This window comes from Penicillium coprophilum (genome assembly GCF_028826855.1).
Source record: "Penicillium coprophilum strain IBT 35676 chromosome Unknown utg000002l_segment0_segment0, whole genome shotgun sequence".
Classification (NCBI taxonomy): Eukaryota; Fungi; Ascomycota; class Eurotiomycetes; order Eurotiales; family Aspergillaceae; genus Penicillium; species Penicillium coprophilum.
The window spans coordinates 1,857,236-1,873,788 of record NW_026622721.1 but is presented as its reverse complement, the minus strand read 5'-3'; the positions used below and the strand labels follow the sequence as shown (position 1 = coordinate 1,873,788).

Sequence of the window (16,553 nt, the reverse complement as noted above, 5' to 3'; positions counted from 1 at the left end):
GGGAAAATAAGCAGAAGGGGGGCCTGATATGTATATGGGGCCATGCAATGAATACACGTACAAGTATCACGACTCTGTAAACTTTAGCGTTGAGTCAACATTGATTGACAGCACCGGAATTCATCCACGCAAGGCATATCTACCTGATTGGTACAGTTCTGTATTCCTCTATCCAAGATCAACCCAGCATTCACGGGCATTGAACCGGAGGACCTCATTACCAGCAGCCCACCAGCCAGCGGTCAAGTTACGTGCAAACACCTCGAGGGCATAATAGTCCTGGAGCTGACCAACCTCGGTGAAAAACACATCCTCGAAAATAGATTTCAGGTTTGGTTTACGAGAATGCAAGTCTGGAACCGCAGCGATGACTCGTCTCGTGGTGATGGCCTCACTTATCCGTGTCAGATCATCCACTTGAGACAGGGGTGTTGTACTGCTAGCCTGAGCGTTGACATTGACATTAAGCCCACTCTTGCGGCCAATGACAAGGATCTCATACGGTTTTCGCCAGAGCCCGTCCAGTGCTGTGATCGGTCGTCCGTCCCACGTAGTCTTGACCCAGACCCATTCCTCACATATACAAAATCCTGCACCGCTCAAGGCCTCGTATGCTGCTCGCCGGGCCTTTTCCGCATTCGTGATCCATATAGCAGCTATAGACTGTTCACTTTGAGTCGGGCGACCAGTCTGTGTTTCAGAATGTTGTAGCCCCTGGTTTATTTTAGGGTCATGCGAGTGTACACGTAGTATATCTCGTAATCCTTCAGTAAGCACATCCATCTCGGAATAGTGGTGTGTTTGGTAGTGTCTGCTGCGCCGCACGGATTTATTTGGCCAGGGCGGGTCCATGAGGATGAGATTGAACTTCTGGTGCTTGGGGAGCCCAGGGATTGGATAATGATTGGATGTAGATGGACGACCGGCTTCGGTTTGAGATAGAGGTAGTGTACAAAGTACAAAGCTCGACTCAGGTGGGACAGCATATTCACACAGAGAATTCGTTTCACCATCGTGCCAGTTTCTAACCCTAACAATTGCGGGCTCTGGTGATGGATTCTTGACAATGGCAAGATCTGATAAAGCCTCGAAGTCGTTCGGCGAGGTAGTGGATAGAATTAGGGGGGTTCATTCTCAAACGAAACATGGCCATCTAGCGCACACTCTAAGTGCGTAGTATCATTTCCCCTCCGCCGCTTCCGTGGATGTTGGTTCGGCCCTGTGCTATCGTGAGATTGACTAGGCACAGCTCGAGCCTCACACCATCTGCGATCATGGGGAAATCCGGCCCTGATGGTTTCGAGAGAATCCCTCACGAGTGGCAATATCAGTTCCGAGTGGAACCGCCTCTCAGAAATAGGAATGCTGTCAAGGACCTTGGCGAGAGCAGCTGGCTTTTTGGGCTCGGTAGAGGGGAATGGCTCTTTGATAGGTTCGCATGAAAGTAATTCCTTATGTGTACTCTTTCCTGTTCCCGATTTTGATTTTGATTCTGGGGCTGGTTGTTGGTGTGGCGTTGGTCTCCCTTCTTGCGCAAGCGCAATTGAATGTGGGATGTCGAGGAGGTATATATTTATATCTTGGAAGAGAATTTCGGTCTCTTGGGTAGTATTGCTCATCTTGGGCTTTGTCTTCCGCCCTGTTGGGGATGGTGAAAATGGGCGGTTGATCACGCCGGGTAGTTGTTGAAGTTTCAGTTCTCTTGGCCTCATAAATTCAACATGGGAGAGATCTTGATAAAGTTGATTCTTTTCAATTCAATTCGATTTATTTGCATTCAGTACGATATAATTTCCACATATGCATCAATTCACTATGCTCCACTAGGCAGCCAAAATCTCGATCTTAAAACAATAGACTGAAGAGAAAAAGTCCTATCGAAAGATCAAAAGATACGAGGTCATTCAAAAACGCTGAAGATACAAAACTGGGCCCCCCACCCAGAAGAGACACAAGACTTTTTCACCGATTCCCTATGCGCATCCAGTTCCTCTCCCGGGTCCGATTCTCCCCTGCCGGCGATCCAGCGTCCGATCAGGGCGAAGAGATAGGACAGTGAGATCACAACACGTAGCCAGATAAAGCCGCTTGGTCTCCATGAGAAACTTCAAAAATGGAAGAAAATAAAGAAGAAGAAGATGATCAAGAAAATTTATACATGTATATGGGAAGGCAGGAAGGTCGATTAGAAATCATACGCGAAGATGGGATCAACGCTGGGCGCAAAGGCATGTACGTTAGTATTGCCGCATTACACGGGTTAGGGCCGATCCGAGAATGAACTCACCCGTCCACGTCGGCCTCCGCCCGACTGCCCCTGCACAGGCTGGGCCTGGGGGTAGTATTGCGGAGGGTACTGATACATCTGGGCAGGGTTGACAATGGGGCTGAACTGCTGGTAGTTCTGGGCAAGCATCGGGTTGGGACTCATCTGGCCAGGTCCAGACAGTGGAGAAGCCTGCTGCGGCTGCAGAGATCGCAGGTTATCCACAGCGGGCGAACCAGATGGGTAGCCGTAGTTGGCGCCCGGCATGCCAGGATAGCCTGGGGCGACGCCACGAGCCTGAGCGGCGAGGAAGGCTTGGTATTGCAGTTGTTGCTGGCTCAGAGATTCCTGGCTGTATCCGCCTGCACTGGAAATACCATTCAAGTGGTTTCCGAGCCCATTGGTCGAGTATGGGTCAAGGGGCGGGGGGTTGGACTGGTCAGCGGAGATCGGACGGGCGTCAGGGTTCTGCCCAAACGTGTTGGGAGTAAACTGCCCATTGTACTGCCTGTCCGTGGATGGCTGGGCTGGATAACCGGTGCTTCCGTGACGAGCCTGGCGGTGTTGTGATTTCTCCGGGGTGGAGTGACCCGCCTCACGTCCATGGTGATGCTCCCGACCACCACTACCACGTGAGGAGAGGCCCACTTCATCCATCAGGCGCTTATAGCCTTGGCTTGGGGAAGCCTTGAGCTTTGTGAGAACTTTGGACACGTTCTTCACGACTTCGGTCCGCATAGACTCGTCAAAGAACGGGGTGGTCAAGACCTTGAAGATTAGAGTCGCGCCAGATGTCTGATCGCTTAGGATCTTCTCTAAAACTTCATCGCCAGGACTGAAGAACAAAGCCTTTAGAACAATATCTCGAGCATCAGGCTCGTTGCGTTGGTTGATCACCTTGAGAACAGTCAAGTAAGCAACCTTGTGGGTGCAGAGGTGAACGAGGTGAGGCACGAGTCTCGGGGCCAACACTGTTCGGCGGCGAGGGAATGTGCACGTATCAAGGAACCAAGTGAGCAAAAGAGCTCCGTTGGCATTAGTAGCCAACTGCACACTGTGGAGAGCGATAGCAGATGCAAGCATCCGCTGCTGATCCTTGGTGGCATGGTGGCTTTCGAGACAAGCCCGCATCGCTCGGGCGCCGAAACGTCCCTGAGCGATTTCCCACATCCGGCTGAGCATAGACTCAAAGATAAAGCTGTTGAAGGGGCTGGCAAAACGTAGGCAGCACTGCAAGACATAGTTTCCATACTGATCCAAGAAAAGAGGAACGGTATAAGGGCGGAGAGCATCAACAATCAACTGCATCTGTCCAGGAGTTTTCGCGACATCAATGATCTTCTGCGCAGCCCAAGTTCCATTCTTGTGGACACCAATTTCGGAGAGATGGGGGGCAATGTGAGATAGCATTTTCTCTTTGGTGGATTCAGAGCAGAATTCAAACAGTTTCTGAACTACAGTGTTACCCAAATAATCGGACGCTAGCTCTGCAACCTCAGGAAGCATGGCCTCGGCAGTCTCCTCAATCTCTTGAATAGAGCATGCGCCATTGTCAATGCGTTTCCGGATGTCACGTAGACGAGGGGCGTCAAACATGCGCGACTGGCTCGTTTCCTGAACCGAGGGAATTTCATCCTCGAAATCTTGGAACGCGATGGAAGTCTGGATGCTTGCCGTGATGTTCTTCAAGTCATCTTCACTTGCGCCGAATTCTTGCACGATTTGCACCATTTCAGGCAACAGATCAGCCAGAGCGGCAATTTGAGGGACGGCACTACTGTTGTCAGCTCGATCTGTCCCATCTGCCGCTGCGGGATTGGATTTAAAGTTCGGATCAGGAGTAGGAGACGACTGGATGCCATTTGCACCAGGAGTACCGGTGGCCGATGCACCAGGAACCTTGGCGTAACCAATTCGAACGGGACCTGCGCCTGGGAAGATCTCCTTGCCATTGAGCAGCGATTTAGCTTGCACAGCGCTGTCGAGGCGGTCGAAGTTGACAAACCCGCAATTCTTGTGAGTGAGAACACGGGTCGATTCGATTTTTCCATACATTCCAAAGATGGCCTCTAGAGATGTGACAGTAGTGGACACGGGAATGCTACCAATCCAAAGGGCCCGGGTAGGTCCATCCTGGTTGTTCTCATCTACCATCTCGTTGGCCTGTCGGCCAACCATGGCGGTAATACCGTTTCCACCAAGATGCATCAGCTGAACTGCCTCGGACAATTCATCGTATTCACCATTCTCAGGAATCTGCAGGTCAGCAGCACTAAAGCTGTTGTCAAGACGGGAGGGCGTGGCAAGGTAGTTGCGGATCGACGATCGCTGGGGAGGTGCCTCCAAAATGCCAGCAGTTCGTGCCCTGGGTCTGTTGACAGAGGCATGGCTGGCAAAAGCTTGGACAGCAAGATTATGCTGGTGAATCTGGGCCTGTGTGGCGGCAAGTTGCGCGGCGGTTGCAGCGGCGGTTGGCGTCATAGTGCCTGAGGGAAGTTGGGAGTAACGGCTCTCATACTCAAGATCCTCGTCATCTGCGTACTTCTCCTTCGCATTGACAGAGTATGATCGGAATCGATTATTGTTCTTCATCATTGCCAGCTCGGCTAGGAGTGGCGGCAGCGCAGAAGCTTGATGTTGCTGCTGTTGCTGTTGCATCAACGCTTCCATTGAGGGACGTGCAAGAGAGGCCATTCCCTGTTGCGGGGTCTCTGCAAGCCCTAAGTAATCCAAAGTCTTCACATCGGTGTCCGCGAGTCCATCTCTCGAGAAAGAAGAGTGGCTGGGCGAAGTCGGTCCTTCCGAAGATCGAATACTAGTCAAAGTTGTAGCTCTCTCACGACCCGTCGACCAGTTGGTTGAAAACAATGATGGGCCGAAGGGGCCGCCACCTCCCAAAAAGTTGCCCCTCTGCGGCATCGAGCCAGCTCGAAGGCGGGATAGCGATGCCGGATTTGGCACCCCAGTTGAACTCGCAACCTTAGAACTTGTATCTATCCCAGAAACACCGGGGGGCCTAAAAGGACTAGTTGAGGGTGTGGGTCGCGAGGTCTGCGGCATGTAAGGCTGCTGAAGATCCACCTCATTCAGGGTTCCCATCGGAGGGAAACGAGATGGGACTGTTCCAGCGCGGGCTCGGCGGCCAGGGCTGTCCATGGAGCCATTGGTGGTGGGAATCAAATCGGGAAAGCTATCTTGACCCGGGGATTCGGGGATATTCTCGCGAAGCGGGGTTGAATGACCGCTAGTAGGGGGCCCCCAGATACTGGGAGAAATGCCTTCTTGCGCTTGAATTTCACGGGCTCTACAGGAAGAGTGAAGGTGTCAGCTAGTTGTCGCGGTTTTATATCCCACGGGAAGCAAACCTACCGCTTCGAGTATAGACGTGATGCCAAATCATGAGATGGGGAGCCAGCCCCCGGCCTCGAACTGCCAATGGACCCCGGAGAAGGTCCAAATGGCATTCTTGGGTTGCCAGACCCTGCCAGATCACTGGGAGAGCTGCGCCCCGTCGAGGTACCCGACATGGGTTGGGTAGTTGGGATGTAATTGAAATTCATCTGACCGTCAGGTCGCGAAACCGGCAACATTATGGATTATCACTTTATGCCTTCGATAGGGCAGTGCCCGAATCTTTTCCAAATTATAACCACCGCGCGAATCCCAAAATGGAGCAAAGTCGGGACTTAGATGAGCTTTGTCGTTCAAAGGCGTGGAATAAGAAAAATGAAAATAAGGATAGACCGAGGAATCAAGGACGCACACTGGAAATAGAGGTCGAAATTAGTTGGTGTTCAAAATACGTGTTTTGGCTATTGAGGGGGTTCGCAAAGTGGGAGGGGTCGATATAGCAATCCCAAAAAGTCGAGATGAATCGTGAGGATATTTCGAAAAGCAATTCGTTCCACATGCAGGAATCACTGTGCTGTGTCGGGGGTCTTTGATGACAATCTCACCGTTTACTCGGGGTGTATGACAATCTGCGGGTGTCCGAAAGTAATCGAGTTGAGCTGAAGCGGGAAAAAAAAAGGACAAGTCCTTTTCTAAGGTCGTCCAAGGCTCAAAAAAATACGGCAAATTCACAAGGATGGTCTGGCACAGAGTGCGTCGAGTTGAGAAATCAAAGATGGAAAGGATGATCCGGGTCCAAAGGGATCGAGGTGGCTGGAAGTGAATTAGTGTTGCGCTCCGAGAGTGTGTTTCAACACTAACCAAAAGTTGAATTCACCCTAAGAATGCAGAAATCAAAAGAAAAAAATAAAAGAGAAGTGAGGGCAAAGTCAAGGGAGGATGAGAAGGGGAGAAGAAAAGAAGGAGAAGAGAGATGTTGGGGAGCTGGCCGGATGCCCGAGGAAGATGGCTGTGGTTGGTGGAGGGCCCTCCAGCTTCACCCACAATTCGATTGTTGATTCAGATGAAATTTGGTTTGAGATATGGAATGATTGAATGTAATTGAATCTATTTACTTTATATATTGGCTGGTTTCGTTTTCTATCGAGTTCTGAGATATCCAACACAAGTACCTGGACATCTAAACTTGAGGTCTGTTTCATCTTACGGGAGCAAATATCGGGAATCGGCAGTTCCTCCAGGCGTTTGGCAATGGCCCCATCGATGTCATTTGGATGTCTCGGAGAATCTGTTTTCGCTAGACATGGCAAATCATCTCAAGAGGTATACGTTCAGTACAAATATCGGGGGCTTCATAACCCCATATCCATAAAAGTACAACTCAAAAAGCTTTCTCTCGGAAGAAAAGCGCTCATGGCACCCTAAAGAGACCAGAGTGGAAACGAAAAAAAAGCCCCGCATTCCAGTGCGTCATGCCTCAACGCTTGAATCCTTGGATATGTTGTATATTGATGGACCTTGGAAGCTCATTCACATCAAACATACCTGGGCATATAAGATATGATGCAACCGGTCATCTAGGCAGAATTGACCAATGTTTTGAAAAGACTGTTGGATGCGCGCAAGGGATATGGCTCAGGTACAGGTCCTCCTTCCTAGAGGCGTCAGGCTTGGAACCGTCTTGGATGGGTCACGGTGGCTGTGCGTTAGAGACGTAAACAGACTAGACTTGATCTGCCGGTTGCTAGCTTGAAGTACAGGGTGCTTTCTGGATCTTCAGGGTGTTCGCCAAGCTTCCAGAAGCTTTCGGTACGGAAGAACCGGCAGGTTCAAGGCATCGTGGTACAGGCACGGAGTACATGATAGAATCAATGATCGTCTCTGAGAGAATATTTGAGTGGTATCAGTATGCGATGAGGGTAGCACTAGATAAACTATCAGAGGAATCTTGTGTCGTTGCTTCAAGGTAGAGAAGTAAACACGTTAGTTGAGATCATTGGCCAGATCATATGTGCTCACCTGAGGCACCAACTTTTCTTTCGCGCCACTACCGGGTCAAGCCACTCTCCTTGCCAACTTGCCCGTAACGGTATCCTTCCACCATTTCAACAGCTCATTTTGAATTGCAGATTCCACATTTTACATGCTATAATTTTCCAACTTTTTGCTGATCATTGACACGCGATTCATAGTTGGTCCCGCGCGCGTGTCCCCTTCTCGCCTCTGATGCTTAATCGTCCTTTTTAAGGCACCTGCCACCCCAGTAACACCATGGCCGACATTATGGAAGAAGACCCATCGTCTGGACTACAATCTTCCGAGGAAGAAGAGATGCCGGTAGAATCCTTGGTCAGTGGACGCGCGAAACGGAGTACGGCGGGACTGCACATGTCTGCTCTCCTTGAGGCCGCTGCCGATGATGACCTGGCGCTTCTCTTTGAGGAAGTCGAAGACGATAATGAGTTTGCGGATGAGGTAGACCCGGATGCAGAGGATGAATTGCTTGAATCGTCAGACGAGGATGAGGACCAAGGACCGAACGCGCAGAACGACTACGAGGGTGAACAAAAGCTACAAAAAGATGAGCGCAAGAAACGCAGAGCCCAGAATGACCTCCGGTTTCAGACATTGCGCAAACGAGTTAAGATTGATCCGACCGCGCCATCCTCTATGGCCGCCGCCCCTCGTCCGAAGAAAAAGTCAGAGCGCATATCGTGGATTCCCACTGTGGAGGATGGGCCTACTCGGCAATCATCGCGTCGACAGACCATGGTCAATAAGGAGCTTACGCATGCTCGTCTTAAGGACAGCCAGGAAAAACGAGTCCGCATAATCGCTACAATGAAGGAGGCAGAGAAGCGGAAGGCCCATTTAAAACCGAAAGAGATGACCCAGGAAGATCATCTTGCGGAGGCTGCAAGGGTAGAACGCCTCAATAGCAAAAGTTTGAACCGCTGGGAGCTGTCGGAAAAAGAAAAGCGGACGAAAGACGCGCGAGGATCGAAGCACTACAAAACCGCCGTCTTGATGGTCCGGTGATTTCCTACTGGAGTGGTGTAGCTACATGGACGAACGGCCGGCTCACACGGGTGGGCAAAATCGACATCAAACCAAAGCCAGATAAAGAAGAATCGAGGAAGAAGAAAAAAGAAAAGGAAGATAAAGAGAAGGCTGCGGCAGAGTCAAAGTCCTTGAAATCTGCAAGTATCGTTGGATCCGCCCCTGCCTCTACCACAGCCACATCGCAACCACCACCAGACTTCCATGCAGTTGAGACCATTAGTCCAGCAAATTCCGCTCCACCTCCCACCTCCATGTTAGACCAGAAATCGCCTGAAAATAAGCCACCCGAAAAGCCTGCAGCTCCGACTGCAGATAATGCAGACACCCCCATAGTGTCTTCTGGGCCGAACGTCAGCCAATCAGATGCAAACCCTTCAGAGACGAAGGCAATCATGAAAACTCCTGTCGAGCAAAGCAAGGACAATGCCGTGGAAAATCAAGCTCCAGGGGTTGACCCAGATACACTAGTACCACCCTCTGCGCGAGATGAGCCCACCTCTGAAAGGCAATCTTCAAAGTTGTCTAAACATCCGGAGAAAAATTTTGCTGTGGAAATTCCAGCGTCTTGTCATACATTGCATTCTGCGGGCAATGACTCTACTCGAAGGTTGCCTGACTCCCCCACCAAGAACGACGATGCCATGGATATTGATCAACCCCCAGCGGCTGTAGCGGGTGCAGATTTTGCCAAGATTAATCAAGTTCCAGAATCAACAGACCAGGCAAGTTTGGCCACTCCACACGTTGCTGGTGTCCAACCGATTCCGGTAGAGACCCCTTTATCACATGCTGCTGGGGCGATTGCCCCAGAGCTACCAGTGGACATATCTCGGCCAGTTGAATCAGCCACGACTATCAGCCCTGCAATTGCACAGGCCCCTGAAGCCTCTCCGGCCACTGCAGCAACTAGTCAAGCCACGGTGCCCGAAAATGCTCCAGCCCAGAGCCTAAACCAACCATCCACATTACAGTCTGAATCCCAATTGTCAAATGGAATAGTGAAGGAACCAGCGCAACCTGAGATTCCAGAGCCCCCTCCAGTGATTGAACATACGGGACGCACTCTTACAATATTGGAGAACTTTGATTATGCGACCGCCAACCATCGTAAATACAGCATGTATTTCAACGCCAAGAAGCCTGCTCGTTTGACCAGTACGTTTCATTTTCGATTTGTTAGGACTCTCTCAGGCTAACCTCACACAACAGAAATCTCATCATCGCTTTGCGTCATCACCTCATTGCCTTCGCGTTACCGCGATCCAGAGACTGCTCTTCCTTACGCAAATTCATACGCGTATGGCCAGATCCGTCGTCTGCTATCAGAAGGGTATATCTGGAGCTCGATGCTTGGATGCTTTGTCGGCCCAGCCGAGGCTGCCCGTGGAGTACCTGAGCGATTTACAGGCAAGCCGGGCCCAGGTACAGTAAGACTACCGATCGACAGGGATGAGGGAGCCGAATCGATCACAGGGAAGGACAAAATGGCTCTCGATGAGGTTCCTTCGACACCCACTCCGGCTGGGACTCGAGCACCAGAGCCAATGGAGATTGATAAAGCATAATTATTTGTAGATACCCAAGAAATCGAGACCCTAAATGTCAGCATCACAGCAGAGTTCGTCCAAGCTTCAGATGATGTATTCTATGTTGACAGATGTCACCTGGCCCACAATTTATAAGAAAAAATCAATTTCAGCTTGCCCTGTGATGTTTTATATCCCTACCTGGTTCATCCAAGGAACCACATCGGTACCCGACGGAACGCAAAGGGGTAAGGGGGAAAAAAAGTCTCAAACAAAAAAAAAAAAAGGAGTCTCAACGTAAATCTGAAGGTAAAGACTGGGGACCCTCGGGATTCTCGAAACAAAGCCCCGGTTTTCCCCCATGGACCCGAAACACGGAGGATCGACGATGTGCAAGGCCTGGAATGATCTGTGACGAGGCCCCAACATTTTATCGTAATAGGCCGACGTACGGAGTGTGGCACTTCATATATCAACCCCACTGAGATTCTCGATCTATTTTCACTGTCGCCGTAGCCGGCCATTTTAATTCTGTATATTATCTTCACGACTTTGGTACAAACCTATGTGCGGACCTCGGGAGTAAACAGGGGGCAATGATGTATTCCTACCCACCTGTTCACGCCATATGGTAATATATGAAATAGTTCAATTCGAGGGATTTATGGCGTCATTTAGAATGTAGTTCTTCCAGGGTATATATGGTATCAATGTATACACTCCGTACTACGGAGTGAATTGTACATACTGAGGTAGAGATTCTTAAGAATGTAAATCTACCGATCACGCCAGATCCGACCCCCTCCGGAGATATGGTCCCTGCGCACTAATGCACTACTGCACTGCAGAAGATATGTTGGACTATCTACATCTGTGCGTTTCAGGCCCAAGGAGGTACACACGAAGATAATCCCGATTCAATCGGATTCAGGAGGTAAGTTGTATATACAAAAGCGAGGAAAAAAGAAAAAGAAAAAAAGAAAAAAAGCCGGTTAATTATAGAAAAAGCTCTATCGTCACTGGTGACTCAGCTGGTCTAGATCGGGGATTGCGTGTTCGGGCCTCGGGATGTGCCCGGGAAGTACCCGGGAAGTACTCTTAAGCGTGCATCATGGCGTCGGGGCCCATCGGAAGTGACTTACAGGGTACATCTGTTTCAACGGAGTCTAGACGTGATCGTCTCATCCTACCGCAACAGCACGTTTCTCTATTTTATCTTCAGGGCTAGAATTTCCCTCTTATATGGATATTTATATTCCAATTCCCTTCTCTTCATTCTGTGTCTTTTTCCTCAGTCTTAAACAATCTTAAATCAATTTGATACCTAGGTACCTATAAACTGGTATGTCATTCTTTATCTTTAGGACCTTCAGGGCCTGTTTTGCTCTTATCTCCCCCCACTCACAGGCTAAAGATAGCCCTGGGGTCCCCGTCTGCAAAAAGAGAACGTGTGTCAGATGCTAACATCTTATCAGTGAATTCATTCATTTTCTCAGTATACATACTCCGGTGTTTCTTCCTCGAAGCATTTGTATTCCCAATTACACCGGCCCGGCACATTCCAGTTGAAATCATCACCTTTTTCAACACAAATCCCTCAGTCTGTGCTCCCTCAGGGGCTCTTGTGCTCCACACTTGATCCAGTCTCGATAGTCTTCTTTTTTGATAAGATAGTGAGGCATTTGAATGCTTTCACCGCCACAAATGACTCAAACAGCCCCCTTCCACCGCCGCTCTCCTTCCACTCCTCATGTCGCTAAGCCTAAGCCTACTCGTCCAGCTTTACATCGACGAGGTACATCTGGTCCCAACATCACCAAACTAGGCTCAGGACAAAGGGGAGCGAGTAAGCCATCTACGTCTTCGGACGATACTGAGTTTGACATGGCCAGCTTCTTGAACTTTTGGTATGTCAATCCAAAGCTCTTATTTTTGCAGGGATTATTTCTCTCACATGCCTGTTGCCGTCATTTGTGATACACCGGTCTTTTCTTCAACATAAAGCTGACCCAATTCCAGTGCTATGTGCGAGAACCAGATTACTGTCCCCAACAACTCCTTGTTATATTGTAGCGAAAGGTATGTGGCACACCCCGGCCTATATTTAGAGCCATTGATATCCTCTCCTTTCCTCTCCCAATTCTCAGATCTTTGTTTGAGGCCTGCATAATATCTCAGTACTCGAATACTTATCATTTCCTTTCATCTGTACAGTTGCCGCCGCAAAGACTCTCGCAAACCACTTTCGGCATCATTACCATCTATGACCTCAATGTCTTCCACTACTACACCACCCACATCTCCTCCTCTCTCTCCACGCACTATCGTGGCCCCCTTGACCCCAACCAGGGTGCCAAGCAACTCAATTCCAACCATGCGGATACCCAACCACGTGCATGATGCCAAGTCAGATCTCGACCCCACAGAGTGGAAGCCGGTATTAGCCCGCAGCGCCTCATCCCTGGCATCTTCCGACGCATGGAACTACCTATCTCAGTTCCACCGCGGCACCAGCGAGCCCATGCTCTCCCGGCCCGCCGTCCAGCGCAGCAGCTCCAGCCTTCCCGCCCTGACCGGAAGTGCCCACGGCTACAGCAATGTCCCCGGCCTGACGAACACCCCGTCCACCGTGGCCTCGTCTTTCAGCAGCACCGCCTCCGATTACCTCGGCAGCATGTACGAGGCCCGGCCTCTTCCCCCGCGCCACAACCCGTACTTTTCCGGTACGAGCGTGAGCAAGGGCGTCGAGCTGGTCGTCCCACACATTGCTTCTGCACATGAGGATCTCGGCCCCATCGGTGTCTCGGACAGTGGCTCTATCTTCCCTGCCAGCAGTGCTGTGTGGGAAGATGGTTCGTATAAAAAACGCTCTGCTCCTATCTCTATGGCGCGGGGTATCAGCGGCCGGTCCGCTGATACCTATGTGAAAAACTGAATTGAACAAAGAAGATAAATGGGATGAGCATATCTTTGCTCACTTTTCTTTCCTTGGTTTCCTCTCGGTTCATTTCTCCCCCCATGCTTCTCTTTTCTTCTTTTCTTTGAATTTTGGGTATAAGCGAGCTGTGAATCTTTCAGCGTGGAAAATGATATGATATGATGGACTTTGCTTTTTATTTTATTCCATACTATTTATACCATCAAATATAGATTTCTTAATGCGGATATCACTGGTATTTAGATCAAATGAAGCTTTTGGAATTTGTTTCCATCTATCCCACCGGGATAAAATTATTTCGGTAACACTTAAACACATTACATAGTCTAGTCCTTGAATTAAGCTTATTTATTTGTGGATAAGCCTACCGGAAGATCTAGGGCCAAAAGGTGTAGGGTGCTTATCTGTGTATTTGTAGTTGGGTTCAGGCCGAAATTAGGGCTAATCGTCAATCCCAGTCTGTCAATGAAAGTTCGCCGTGGTCTACTTCCAAGATTACTTGGTATAATGAACAAGAGTAAACGGCCGCTATGCGGCTTTACGATGTCCTACAGGTCTTTTCAGCGGTCTTTTCAGAGTTCTTTTCGGCGAGCTTCTTAAATACCTCCAAGCCCGCCTTTCCAGTGTTATTAGGTAGACTGCAGAAAAAGGCGGAAAAGGCTCACTTTATGCAAGCGACTTTTCTATGTATAACTTCTGATAGGCACAACACCAATAGGCAAAAACACCCTATGAAGACAATTGAAACAATGGAGAAAGAACGCCCTGGGACCTGTGGGATTCGTTTCATCTGCCTCATGAACAATAAAGACACCGAAAGCAGATCTCATGGCCAAACAAATCCAACATCTACACCTGAGCCCTAGATATCAGAAGAAGTAAAACTGTACATATAGCGCCCTTGCCCGACTTACAGACAGCCTCCGTGCAAAGCGAATAGTAAGCACTGGTAGCCCGTAGCCTATGCATAGATATCCTATAACAAATGAATATGATGTGTATCGATATCTCATACGCAGAAACTAAAATAAGCACTTATATAAGGTTCCATAAGAAATTACCCTCATCCTTGGGGAATTGATGTTTGAAGAAGTACTTAGGCGGGACCTGAGAATCAGATTTCGATGGGTTCATTGGCGCGATGTCGCCCGATATATGGGGTCCTCGAAATGAGTCGTCCGAGGAGTAGGAGCTCAATGAACTGGAGCTTGGGGCAGGTCATGTGTGTGATTGTGGCGTGAAGGCTTGGGGTTGTGTTTTGATAGTCTTTATAGTTGTCACCATACTTGCCCCCGTATATTTGAAATTTCCGTTATGGGTGTGGTGGTAGTTCTAGACCTAGTTCTGATTTTAGGTTTGGTCGCTGTTCGAGCCTCTGTCAATGTGTTTGCGATCTTTCGTTTCATGGGCGAATTTCGCAGAGGGGAGAAAATATACATGTTTGAGTTGGTCTTTTGACTCTTGCAGTTGAAGCTGTTTTCTTTTCTTTTCTGTGTTTTGATATGTATAAATGGCAGTGCGTTGTGTTGTTGTTGATTGTCGTTTTTGGCGGATGCGAATATACAATGAACGCGCAGGACGGGGTTTCTAAGGAGTTCACGTGTACATATACATACCAGGAACAGGGAGCTGGTGGCGGGTCGTGTTTGTGTATCGCGTTGGTGGCAATTTCACGTGGCTGTGGAATGTAATCATGTGGCGTGCACAACAAAAGTTTTGTATAACACTTATATGAAATGGGATATCAATCAATGAAGGTGAACCTCTTGAATTCAGAAATGGATTCGTTGGTTTTGTCTGGCTGACAGTCGACTGCTGTTCTTGCGTCTAATTTCAAGCCTCGAGATGTATGAGCTGGGCTCATGTCTTCATACCAAGATTCGCGGAAGTGAATAAAACGAGCCACTGAATTTCGGTGTGTCTTCCAAGGTTGATGAGTGGGATTACATCACGTGTGTAAGTATTGGTGCACATTGTAAGTTGGCAATAGGGTCAAACCCCCTGGAGCAAGATGCTTGTACTGCCTCAGATATCGTAAACACGTATCGAGTAAAGTGGCTGCCATGGTACAAGAAACCTGGGAAGCTAAACTCGATGTCGAATCTCGATGTCACCTGCCCTGTCATGTTCATGTAATCCTTTTACATAATCCCTTAGAGGCGCCAGTTCCAAGGTTCCTGGGAAGTTTCCAAGTTCTCTCTCTGGACTCAAGGGAGTTGATGCCCTGAGAGGCTGAGACTGAGACTGGGATTATGGCTATGATGAGAACTGACTCACCCTCCCCTCATCACATGCTACTTAAAGTCTTGAATCATATCTCGCTCTATTGTGAATATAATTAGTTTGCCTCTCTGCCACTGAAATGCACCCTGATCAAGCCACGGATAACCTGAGTAACAACATATCGTCAAGAAAAGCGAACGAGATGGAAAGAGACAAACTAGACCAACTCTGGGTGGCAAGCTGCAACTTCAGTTCACGGGTGGACTAAGAACATTGGGAGCCGACGGATGGATTCTGACCAACCATCGACCACGTACGATTCTTTCGAGGTCAAACTGCACACAACAGTAGTGGGTATGCATACCAAGAGCAATATGAAGAGCGTTGCTCTAGTTTCTGTTGTTATTGTCGGTTTCGGCTGCATTGGTGGCCAGTCGTGAGATCTGGACCGTGAAGAAAATCTGCTTTGGCCCGATCACAGGTGCTCTCCAGGCTTCATATCCAACACTTCGATTCAACAAATGCTAACGTCCTCGACTATTGGTGGAGCACAGTCCGGATTCCAAATTTCTATCCAGTGTACATCGTAACACGCGAGGTTGATGCGCATTGCGTATTTCAACGTTGGCGCCAGTGGACCCCCCCCCAATAGCCTCGCCAGGAACTATTTTCCTCACGGCAGGTGGATCCAATTGGCGGCACGGGGTGAATGATAGGGCTTTCCCTCTGTCTTCCTTCCCCTTGGGCAAGGTGAAGACTTTGACCTCCCTTATGATGGTTTATGTCTTGGAAGAAATGGCAAATGGATAATCTCGAGGTGTACCCTCGAGATGAGGTTTTCCACGGAATTTGACGTCGCCTGGTGATAGGGGTTCTTACATGAATCAAAGGGATCGACCCTGATTGAGTGATCAAGCTAGAGTTCGAGGTGGGTAAACCTCGCACCTGTTTATCTCCTAAATCTCACCTTTTCCCTCCCATGGCACATCACAGTCACTATAAGAAAGTCTCACATCAATGGGGAAACGACCACAGGAAGAAACTGCGTCTGTTATGCATCGAGCTGACCAAATGGTCCTGGGGCAGCTTACCGACCGTGCTGTGTAATTACTAACGCAGATAGGCCGGTAGCCAGCCACAAATTGCAGTGGATGAAGACAGCGTTGCCTATTTCCAGGATGCCGAG

At 49.2% G+C, this 16,553-nt stretch overlaps 4 protein-coding genes across 4 annotated transcripts; 2 read left to right on the top strand and 2 right to left on the bottom strand.

The window, feature by feature from the left end:
• Nucleotides 1-168: 168 nt before the first annotated feature.
• On the bottom strand, nt 169-852 carry N7500_002054 (MT-A70 family; the record flags this gene model as incomplete). The annotated part of the gene is made up of 1 exon (XM_056673200.1): nt 169-852. One exon carries the CDS (start codon nt 850-852, stop codon nt 169-171), a length of 684 nt encoding a protein of 227 aa, XP_056536719.1.
• A 1,408-nt stretch (nt 853-2,260) lies between these two features.
• N7500_002053 (putative RNA binding protein Jsn1) lies at nt 2,261-5,793 on the bottom strand (the record flags this gene model as incomplete). Its single annotated transcript, XM_056673199.1, has 2 exons — nt 2,261-5,570; nt 5,636-5,793. The coding sequence occupies 2 exons, from the start codon at nt 5,791-5,793 to the stop codon at nt 2,261-2,263; spliced, it is 3,468 nt and encodes a 1,155-aa protein (XP_056536718.1).
• A 2,095-nt stretch (nt 5,794-7,888) lies between these two features.
• Nucleotides 7,889-10,245, top strand: N7500_002052 (putative signal transducer; the record flags this gene model as incomplete). The annotated part of the gene is given in 3 exon segments (XM_056673198.1): nt 7,889-8,539; nt 8,557-9,835; nt 9,890-10,245. The coding sequence occupies 3 exon segments, from the start codon at nt 7,889-7,891 to the stop codon at nt 10,243-10,245; spliced, it is 2,286 nt and encodes a 761-aa protein (XP_056536717.1).
• Nucleotides 10,246-11,910: 1,665 nt separating this feature from the next.
• Nucleotides 11,911-13,141, top strand: N7500_002051 (uncharacterized protein; the record flags this gene model as incomplete). The annotated part of the gene is made up of 3 exons (XM_056673197.1): nt 11,911-12,113; nt 12,226-12,285; nt 12,421-13,141. 3 exons carry the CDS (start codon nt 11,911-11,913, stop codon nt 13,139-13,141), a joined length of 984 nt encoding a protein of 327 aa, XP_056536716.1.
• Between the last annotated feature and the right edge of the window lie 3,412 nt (nt 13,142-16,553).